This window comes from Colletotrichum costaricense, assembly GCF_030867565.1.
Source record: "Colletotrichum costaricense strain IMI 309622 chromosome Unknown Scaffold_4.1, whole genome shotgun sequence".
Lineage (NCBI taxonomy): Eukaryota > Fungi > Ascomycota > Sordariomycetes > Glomerellales > Glomerellaceae > Colletotrichum > Colletotrichum costaricense.
The window spans coordinates 3,160,279-3,170,990 of NW_026848233.1; the positions used below are offsets into that span (position 1 = coordinate 3,160,279).

General features: G+C 55.0%; 2 protein-coding genes across 2 annotated transcripts; both read left to right on the top strand.

Moving 5' to 3' along the window:
- Positions 1 to 3,153: 3,153 nt before the first annotated feature.
- CCOS01_05110 (glucose/galactose transporter) lies at positions 3,154 to 4,744 on the top strand (the record flags this gene model as incomplete). The annotated part of the gene is made up of 3 exons (XM_060453291.1): positions 3,154 to 3,351; positions 3,410 to 4,414; positions 4,490 to 4,744. 3 exons carry the CDS (start codon positions 3,154 to 3,156, stop codon positions 4,742 to 4,744), a joined length of 1,458 nt encoding a protein of 485 aa, XP_060317249.1.
- Positions 4,745 to 9,295: 4,551 nt separating this feature from the next.
- CCOS01_05111 (uncharacterized protein) lies at positions 9,296 to 10,187 on the top strand (the record flags this gene model as incomplete). The annotated part of the gene is made up of 2 exons (XM_060453292.1): positions 9,296 to 9,584; positions 9,646 to 10,187. The coding sequence occupies 2 exons, from the start codon at positions 9,296 to 9,298 to the stop codon at positions 10,185 to 10,187; spliced, it is 831 nt and encodes a 276-aa protein (XP_060317250.1).
- Positions 10,188 to 10,712: the final 525 nt, after the last annotated feature.

The window sequence follows — 10,712 nt, forward strand, 5'->3', positions numbered from 1 at the left end:
CATGAGAGTTGGGCATCGATAATCGAGGGAATTATTCTGATTTAGATCCCAACAAAACGTTTGGGCTTGCAATAGTGCAATCCCAGAGTCCATTACTCATTCCCATCCAAATCGTTGATTCAGTACTCTCTGGTCCCATCCATCTATGAGGTATTTTTTGTGCTTCCCCCGAAGATTAAAAGAAAAAAGGAGGCGTCTGGCGTCTCTCCCTCCCGCCGGCGCGGCTGAGGCTCTTGCGAGAGAAACATCGTACGCTGCTGCTCCGTACTACGCATACCATTACCGGCAGGCTGGGCAGGGCAGGGCAGCGGGCGGCCAGACCTCGCATTAGCTGCCTCAGCTGTTACTTACTACCTTTAAACTGCGTAGCTACGTCTTAGCCCGCGTGATGCATCGGACCGAATATCCACGGCGCCGGCACCTGGATTCGCGTGGGGAAGGGGACGTTAGTCTCGGCGTTACCTCTACGTCAGGTGGCAGCTAGTCTCGGTCTCTGTTTCTTCTGTGAGTCTTTGGGTGTTGGTACGCGAGTCGAGTCAAGGAATCCAAATCATTATTTTGGGTTGGGGGTTTTTTTTTTTTTTTTTTTTTGATGGGGCTCTTCAGGATTAGTGAGAAACTGCAGAGTCTAGGCCATTGATTGCGGTCTACGGTTTTACCCCAGTTCCCACCTCACCACTTTTTTTTGTCCCCTTTTTTGTTGTTCTCCAGACTCCAGACTCCAGATTTCTGCGTCGTCGCGTTCTGCAGTCTGGAGGAGTCTGGAGAATTGGAATACTGGAGTTCCTAAAAACCCCAGGATCGACAGACGTGAAGCAAGAAGAGTCCCATCATCCCCCGCATGACCCAAATGTCTCTTCAGCGGGGAGGACCAACTTCGAGGTCATGATCTCATCACATGATGCATGGCACCATTGAGTTGTTTTTTTTCGTTGTTTCTTGGTATTCTCACATGGAAGGGCTGTTTGGTGGAGCGGTCCCCAATTTGCCAAGAGAGGTTGTTTGATAAAGAATTCTCACAACTCGGTGTTACAGAGAGAAAACAGACATATTGCAGGCTTCTGATGTGATACGCACATAACATGGCACGATCCTTCGGAGAGATGTCCGGCAGGGGCCCTGTTAAAGCCTCATTGCCTTCACAGCAGACGTGCGGCGTATAGGATTCGGCCGAGTGTCTGCTGCTCATTCCCAACGCCTTCATGACATTTCGTGTGTAACCGTATTACGCTCAAAAAGTTTTTCTCAATAACGCCATCATCCCACCGCAAGCGAAATAAAACACCAAAGGAAAAGAAAAAAAAGCCTCAACAGTCATACATGATACATGCCCGTTAACCTACAATCCTAGAGCCCACTCGCAGAGCAACCCAATAATTCCAGAGACCACTGCGAAGTAGACTAGACCGTCTCTTCTTCTTTTTTTGCGAGATAGTACCCGTAGCGCCATGCTAGATCCGGACAGGGCGAGCCAATCGTCCCCCCCGCGCGTGCCCCAACCCTCCCCCCCCCCCAGTCCCCGCGTCAACAGTTGGAACCGTCGATATACTCGCTGAATTTGTGGTACAGAGTACCCGCCCCTCCACTCTCTGACCGCGCGCGGAGAATGTCTCGTTCTCCACGCGAGCTTATGTTTTTCGGGTGCTTCCCCCGCACGCAGCGCCCCACTCTTTTCCCCAAACCCCAAACTTCCCTCCTCCCTGAGTGTCTGCGGGCGAAAAAAAGCTGGAACCTTTCAACCTCCTCGACCTCTTGGCCCATGGGGATTCGAACTAGCGGCGTGGGCCGCCGTGCCCGCCCACCTCCCGCGACGCTTCTTCTGTCAAGCTTCTGCGGCGTCTCTCGGCCTTTTTATCTTTAGCTCCCTGTGCCCCCCCCCCCCCCGGCCGGTTTCCCATTCTTTCGCGTGCTTGGCTGCCGCTGCCCAGGCCGAGATAAGGCATGTTGGCGGCTCTTCTTGCTATTGGAATACTTTTGCAACTTGATTACGGAGTAGAAAAGCTAAGGTATGCCTCAAGTGCCGGGGTACCTCAAGCCGTGGGTACGAAGCCCGGAAAGAAGCGCGAAGCTGGGACTGCTTGGGCCTGAGAGAGAGAGTTGCAGATTCTTTTCTCTTTCGCCTCAGTTCGCTACCACTTCCACTACCGCTACCGCTACCGCTACCGTGTGCCTGCCCCGGGTGATCAACATCGTGGTCTCGCATCTAGAAGGCCGTCAAGAAAACGACTAAAGAGCTTGCAGGTTGTCAGTTTGTCTCCAAGGGAGGCTGGAGCACTCGGGGGTTCGTGCGCTCCGAAGTTTAGCTGTGTTGATCAGCACCATCGCTTGCTTTAGCTACCTACCTAGCCCGGCCACACATTCGATGGCAGTGGCTTTTCTACTAAGCACAGAGACTACCGAGTTGATCGATGAAGCTTGTTCTGGTGTTTGAGCGAGATCTCTGCCGTCAGGGTGGTGTGGATCTCACCCCCCCTTCTCGCATGCTGTGAAGGTTGCCTGCACTATACAGAGTACAGTAGACTTGGGTTGCTCAGTAGTGCGCCTGGGAAAACGTGCCAACGTTGGGAACATTCCGTAGTAGGCCCCAAAGGCGAAGAGAGAGTCGAGGTGAGAGTCGTACGCGACTAGTTCGGACCAGGGAAAAACTCCACCTTAACCACGACGTCGGATCCAGCCAGGCCTAGTCGCTCAGTCTACGGCCTATGGTGCCCCCCCTCCAGCCAAGTGGCGTGGATGCTGGGCACGACGGTTTCGCCGAGTTGGAGATTTCCCATATTCTCTCTAGCTCCGGCTAGTTCTCCGCATCATCGTGGTCGCGTCGTAACCCCATGGGCCCTTGGGTCTGGGGGGGGGCTCACTCACACACCCCGGCCGGGGATTTCATGAGTATATATGAATGCGACAAGCCGCACCGAGATGAAGGAAGAAGAATTTCTCCATCAGCCAGCAGGGAACTTCCTGAGCAGTAAAGCATCTGACTCTTCTCACTCTCAAACATATACACTCGCATATCTAGCGGGGGGTTTTCCGAGTGATTTCTCGTCTCATCTATATATCACCTCATCCTCATCTCTCTTCTCTCTCCATCCTTCTCCTCCCACTCTACCTACAACCGTCCAACACTTCCCGACTCCGATCACCACATCCGCCACAATGTTCGGCAAGAGACAGGAGCCAGATGTCAATGAGGTCCTCGAGCAGCGCCGGCCCAGCACCGCCGAGGCGACGGCGCAACAGCACCGCAAGAACGTCTCCAACAAGGGCTTGACCGGCGCGTCGGCCCTGACCGTCAAGCAGTCCATCGTGCCCATCACCTTGGTCACCGTCCTCTTCTTCCTCTGGGGTTTCGCTGTAAGTCAATGGTCCTTTTTGACGTCAGATATCCACATACTGACACGCTCATTCCCAGTACGGCCTCCTCGACGTCCTCAACTCAAAGTTCCAAATCGCCCTCAACATCACCGCCGCAAAGGCCGGCGGTCTCCAGGGCGCCTACTTCGGCGCCTACTTCATCGGTCCCCTGACCTACTCGGGCTGGATCGTCCGCAAGTTCGGCTACCGCTGGACCTTCATCACCGGCCTCTGCATCTACGGCGTCGGCGCCCTCATGTTCTGGCCCTCCGCCGTCTACCGCTCCTTCCCCGGCTTCTGCGGCTCCCTCTTCATCGTCGGATCCGGCCTCTCCACCCTCGAGACCTCCGCCAACCCCTTCATCGCCACCTGCGGCCCGCCCCGCCTCTCCGAGTTCCGTCTCGAGCTCTCCCAGTCCTTCCAGGCCGTCGGCTCCGTCATCGCGCCCCTCCTCGCCGCCCGCGTCTTCTTCTCCCACACCGAGCCCAACGACCTGTCCAAGGTGCAGTGGACCTACCTCGGCATCGCCGCCTTCGTCTTCCTCCTCGCCGTCGTCTTCTTCGTCGTCCCGCTCCCCGAGATCACCGACAGCGACATGGCCCTCCAGGCCGAGATGGTCGCCGGCGAGGAGGGCCACGACGACAAGCCCCTCCGCAAGCAGTACCGCCTCTTCTTCGGTGTCGCCGCCCAGTTCTGCTACGTCGGCGCCCAGGTCGCCGTCGCCTCCCAGTTCATCTCCTACGCCGTCGAGTCCGCCGGCCTGACCCACTCCGAGGCCAGCGACCGCTACGCCATCGGCCAGGGTCTCTTCGCCATTGGTCGTTTCGCCGCCGCCGGGCTCATGATGGTCATCAAGCCCCGTCTCGTCCTCATGGTCTTCATGACGGGCATCATGATCTTCATCGCCTTGGCCATCGGCATCAAGGGCGAGGGCGGCATCGCCATGCTCTCCATCGTGCTCTTCTTCGAGTCGTGCATCTTCCCCACCATCTTCACCACCGCCATCCGTGGTCTCGGCAGACACACCAAGCGCGGTAGCTCCTGGATCGTCGCATCCGTTTGTGTAAGTTTTTTCCATCCCGTCATCCACCGCTTCTGGTACTCCTCCACAAGACATTGTTGCTAATTCCTTCCATAGGGTGGTGCCCTCTTCCCCAGTCTCACTGGTCTCGTCGCCGACACCAAGGGATACCACATCTCCATGGTCGTGCCCCTCGCCGGCTTCGTCGTCTCCCTCGCCTACCCCATCTTCCTCAACACCGTCTGGAAGAAGGACCTCGACAGCTTCAGCGCCTCAAAGATTGGAAACACGGACGAGCACGGCGTCATTGGCGACCCGGCCAGAGACGACGCCTACGGCGACAAGGCCGCCTCCAAGCACTTGGAGTCATAAAAGCCTTTTCCTCCTCTCCTCAATACCCACCCCATCCTCTTGAATCTTTACCCCTGGATGAAATGAATGAAACGAATTTGGTGTAGATAATAAAGAAACACATCGGTCATGACAGATAGAAGAGAACTTGTATATACCCGTATCATTAATCAAAGTTTCTCCTACTTTCACACTGTTGTCTCTTTCGATATTGGTGAATACCGCGCCTCCCTGGCTTGTGATATGGGTTTCTAGATGAGGGTTTGGGAATTTAGGAACTGTTATCCGGATATCAGTCTGAAGTCGAGGAGAGACAGGTGTAGTCTTCTCATCGCTGTTTCCTCGCTATATCGGAAAAATCAACTTAATCATGATTCACGCCATGGTTCACGGTTGAGGAGGAGTCTACCAGCCCAATCTCTCCTCCCTCCTCTGTCCTGATTAAAAAAGGCAAGGAATCGGCCGATATTCACCACGAATCCTCGTCTCCCCAAGGGCACCGTAGGCTGAGTATCTTGATGGGCCTCAACCTTTAGATGAATGACAACCCCGAGGAAGGAAGCCTATATACCCCCCCCTCAAGTCCATTCCCGTCACCAACAGCAGCAGGCGCCTCAGCAGGCTTGCGAGGTCAGGTCAAAACTGCCGTTTGGCGGGATGGCTACGGGCGAGCCTGTTCAACCGGCTTAGCCTACACCAGGTTCGAGGTTCGAGTCCCAGCTTGAGCACCAGAGATGTAGCCCCTCAGTTCAGCCCCCGCGGGGGGGGAGGGGGGAATGACCTCTTTTGGTTTCTGGTAACTCTAGCTTTTCCCCCCCACGAGATTAGCAGTTGTATCACCTACGTATGATATGCCAACATCTGCCATACTATGTATGGGTTGGATGATAGGTAGAGTGAGTGTTCTAGCATGGTCAAGTCTCCCGCCCGAGGTCCTCCTCCTCCTTCCGTTGTTTGGTTCATTGTAGTTAGATGGGTGTTTGTTATCCAAAGTGAAGGATTACTCCTTTGCGGTCATGTGATCAAGTCACCTGTATGTAAATCGGTTGCTCTTCTCTGCGTGACACTTTACATGCCATGTGAGTCCCTCGTCACATGACTCGTTGCCTCCAGCCTTCAACTCCAGACCGGCCTTGATATGTGAGGTCGAGGGTATGCCGATGCTACGAAACACATCAAGTCTGCTACCGATAGCATCAGAATGGAACAGGATACTTGTGAAGTATCAACTCGAGATGCGCCTTCCATATGGTGTAAGTGAGCTGACTGCTAGCAGAGCCTCAGACTTCAGTACCTCACAAGAAATATCTTGGCGCTGGCGGAGCAGTCATGCTAGTTGCGAATGGCTTCAATGGCAAAAAAAAAAAAGAATCTGGGCCCGGCGAGCTCGGAAACTTAGATCGCAATGGCCAACAAACGACGCGAAGACACAGTCATGACATACCGGTTTCAGGAGCTTCAGCGACCAAAGTTTGCAAGGAAGCATTCGCCTCCCTCTCAAAAGATGTCAGGATGATCGACGGCTCAGGATCGCCTCGGCTACGGATACAACCCCCTCTGCTTTCCCACTCGCTTCCCCGAAAACAGCCGACAGCGCCAAGAGTTCTCGCATCGAAAGCAACAACCCAAGCTTCGGCTCGCCTTCTTGCAGCAGCTTCAACAGCGATGTGTCAATAATGCGCACAGCCAATGACACAGTCAAAGCTGTCCGGTTTACCAAAGATAGGCTGCGGCGTACGTCTGTTCGTGTGAGTCCGATAGCACCATCGTCCAATGTCCGATTGAGTTTGAGCCAAATCCGCGCTGGACCCCTTTTTGGTTCCCTTTTCTCGAGAAACGCTTCGTCCTTGGGATTCAGGTGAGTCTTGAGCCCACGGTGTCGACGAGCGAATAATGTTACAAGGAAATTGTGTTTGAGACTTGTCCATCTGCTACAGCATGCTTCTGGCCAATTTTTGTTTCCGCGCTCTACCTTGGAAATGGGCGCATATGCAGCTCAGAAAAAAAAAAAGTAATAATCCGATCATTTGGAAACACGACGAGACGTTGAAGCTTAGCGTCGTCACGCATCTCACGTCGCGTTACCTTAGTAGGCCAGCAACAGATTCGAAAAGGCCGGCCACAGTTTTGGGTTTGAGCCGGACTCGAGGCCATCCGGCGGCTATCGACCGTGCTAATTCCTGGTGTGGTGTTGTACGGGGTATTGTTTCCGTGATCGCTGGTGCTCTGGACTCTGGGGGTAATGTGCCACGGATCGTGAACTTGTGGTCCGTTGGTACATTAGATTGACCGTTTCTGGATGACCACGAAATTGGACGTGATGATAATCGGCGGCGCTTTCCCTTAAGGGAGAGTGAATTGAAAAAAAGGGATTGGGTTGGACTTTGGGGGGGATCCAAGGATGGGGAAACCTGGCAAAGGCAACGTCATGTTGCAATTTCCAGATCCTACGTGCATAGAGCCATCTTCTCATTTGCCCACTGCCCATTGTATCCGTACACGATGTACGGAGTACATTCCCAATAACTCTCTTTGCCGCGGCTAAGAAAGTACCTACGTTTAAAGGTGATGCTTGTTGAGAAAAAGAGTTGACCTAGGCGAACGGGCGAATCAGCACCGGGACGCCACCTGAAACGGCGTCCGATGGTTCGTCAGATGGCCGAGCTGGTGGGGGCCAAGAAGGACGAGAAAGAGGAAGGAGGGCCTTGCCGCCTTTCTCAGAGGCACGTAGATAGGACAGAGACAGACAGAGACAGAGAGGTTCGCAGCCGATACGTACTGGAGAGTGGAATAGTGCACGTGAGTGGGACAATGGCTGGGGTGACTAAGAGAATCTCATCCAGACGATTGGCGGATGATGCACGTCTGGGTTGGCCGCTGCAAGGTACCCGATGGTGGCACTAGCTTTTTCGGGACTGGATGAACAGGGGCAGCCGCGGGGATCCACCTAAAAAGGAATGGGTCAGCTCAATTGGCAGGAAGGGGAAAAAAACTTGTGCGACTCTGAGGTGAGGAAGGCGCACATTGGAAATCTCCTGGAAAGAAAGATTGGCTGGCGCGCGCCACCTGTCTCATTTCCCAGGCGCAGATTTCCAGCCGTTGGTCTTTCCCCTTCTGGTCTCATCGCGACTTTTGTCGTTTCTCTCTCTTTTTCTGGGTACTGGAACTGGATTGTCTCTCCCTGCCAGTGTCTGTCTGACCTCGCCCCTCTAAATGCCCCCCGTCGACGCGACAAGCCTCCCTGCTGCTTCTCTGCTTCTGGGGGCGGTCACGTTTGCCCGTTTCTTTCTCAAAGGCTCCAGGGCCTCCTCTCCCACCTTCCAGGGCCCCCGGCACCCTCGCTCGGTGGAATCGTGGAGGCATCGGAGAGGGACCGCTGCAACTGGAGTCTGTATTCGTACGAGTGGACGGACTTGTTGTTGTTGCTGTTGACACTTGACAGTGGCGGTCAGCGAGGCTGGGTTGAGGTCGTGAGAATACTGCGTTGTCACCAAGTTTGCGCCGAGAGAGAAGAAACTAAAGGTACGAAATACTTTGGGCGCATAAACGACCACCAGTTCATCCCCTTTTTCTTCTCATTGCCGTCCACTTGAGACGCCGCACGAGGGCCGGTGCCACCCTCTCCAACCACTTCCAAACAGGAGTAGGAATCAACCTGGTGGGAACAGTGGCAGGCCGCTACACCACCAGTCAACCACAACCGCGTCCACTCTTCGCCCAACATGATCCATTGGGGGCTGCCGATGCTGGCTAGCATCAACACCCCCAGGCACGGTCTGTTCACCGACCAAGCAAGCGACCGCCGGCCACTGGCTGCTCTGGAAAGCCTCTGATCCGAATGGAAGCGCGCTCCCCTCCAAGCCGGGGTCATCGTGGCTGGCCCTGTCGGCCAAGCGACTCCAAGTGGTTGCTGTCCAGGCAAATGAAATTAAAAGGAGGATCCTTCCGAATCCGTGCTGAGCGCACTTGGGAACAACCATCAGCCATCATCTCTGTCTCCGTCTCTCTCTGTCTCTCGCCCAGTCTAGGTGTCCATCTGTTGGATTGACAGACTGTTAGTGTTGCCCGTAGTGTTAGTGTTGGTATTAGTAACGCTTTCCCAATCCCAATCCCAGTCCAGGGCTGCCCCGTGCCACCCTTCGCCTGTCGCCGACTCATCCCCATGTCCTACTGCCCCCCGTCTCGCGACTCAACTCCCAGTCTCTCCCACTCTTTCTCTCCACTTCATCTCCAGTCTTTTCGCCGTCCCTCGCTCTGCCTCTGTCTTTCTCCCGCAACGCTCTTTGCATCGTCGCTCGCTTTTAGGTCAGGCTCCTCCAGCCCAGTCACTCTTTTACACCTTCCCGTCACGATCCCACGTCCAGAGTACTTGTCTCTCTCTCGCTCCGTCGATACTCTCGTTGTTCGTCGTCGATTCACTCGTTCCGCGTCGACTTTGCGCTCACTCTCAACATACGACCACCATTGAGTCTACTGTCCTCCGGAAATTTCCAGGAAAGACTCCAATCAACCGACAACCCGATCGAACCATTTTCAACCACCACTGAACCCCCCGGCAAATACTCTATCGCAATGCATATCCGCTCACTCGCCTCTGTGGCCTTCGTGGCCTTCGCCGCCCAGGCTTTCGCGCAACAGCAGACCAAGGTCTTCAAGCGCAGCATCACCGCCGGAAGAGATTTGGGTCTCATGCGCCGTGCCGACGACGGTTACCAGCCCGCCGACGAAGTCTGCAACAAGGGTGGTAACACCTGCGCTGAGGCTTGCGGAACCGGCTATGAGCAATGCAAGTCCACCGACCAGGCCGTCCACTGCTTCAACCCGGCCGCCGGCGAGACTTGCTGCTCAACCACCACCGGAAGTGAGTCGACTTTAGTTCTTCTACTACAGCCTGCATCCTGAATACTAACACCTTCCACCAGACTCCTGCTTGTCATCTTTCTACTGCACCCACGGCAGCAACAGCGACACGACCTGCTGCCCCAACGGCATGAACCTCGCCGACTGCGCCGCAAAGCACGGCGTTAGCGGCCTCACCTCTGACCCACCCGTCGTCGCGAGCACTTCCGTTCCTCCCACCACCAGCAAGACCACCCCTCCCCCGACCACCAGCTCAACGCCGGCGCCGCCTACCACCACGTCTTCCGTCGTCGTCACCACTTCCAGCACTCCCGCCCCTTCGTCCACCCTCGCCCCCTCCACGTCTGCAGTGCCCAGCACTACCGAGGTGACCACCGAGGTCTCATCTACCTTTGTTCCCAGCGCCGGTACCAGCACAGCCTTCGCCTCCAGCAACGGCACCACCCTGGCCACGACATCGACTCGCTCCAGCGCGAGGAGTACCGTCCTCCCCTCGGCGGCGACCACCTCGGCATCCGCCCCCAACCAAAACGCCGGAAGCAGCAACGGGCCCGCCGGCATGGCGGTCCTCCTCGGTGCCGCCTTCGTCGCTGCGCTGCTCTAATTCTTTACGACTGGCCCAATTGGAAGCGCTGACCTGGCATTGACTCTAATATGCTGCCTCAAGCAATCTCATCTGTCAATACCAGCGTCAGTGTGCCATGTGTCACGAGTATGATGAAAACGAAAGCAGCCGGCGGAAGGCAGTGGATCCACGTGCTCTGTTGGGATGTTTAATGTTGGCCGGAATTTTTTGCTGATGCTTATGATTCCCCTGATCTACTTGATATGTACGGAGCGGCTTGATGAACCTTTGATGTGTTTTTTTGCGATGGTGTTCCTGGAGAGACGAAAGAAAAAGATGGATGGTTTGGAGATTTGTACTCGATCAGCGCCTTATATCCTGTTTTTGTGTTTTGTGAACAGCGTACCTTACTTTGCGTTGTTCACCCTGTACTTACGATTCCCCCTTTTTTCCATTTTGGGCGAGCTTGGGAGACGCATATAATATCCCGAGCTCGATGAAAGACCCAAAAAAAAGTATCATAAACCTTAATATCCTTCTGGGACAACACAATAACATCACAGC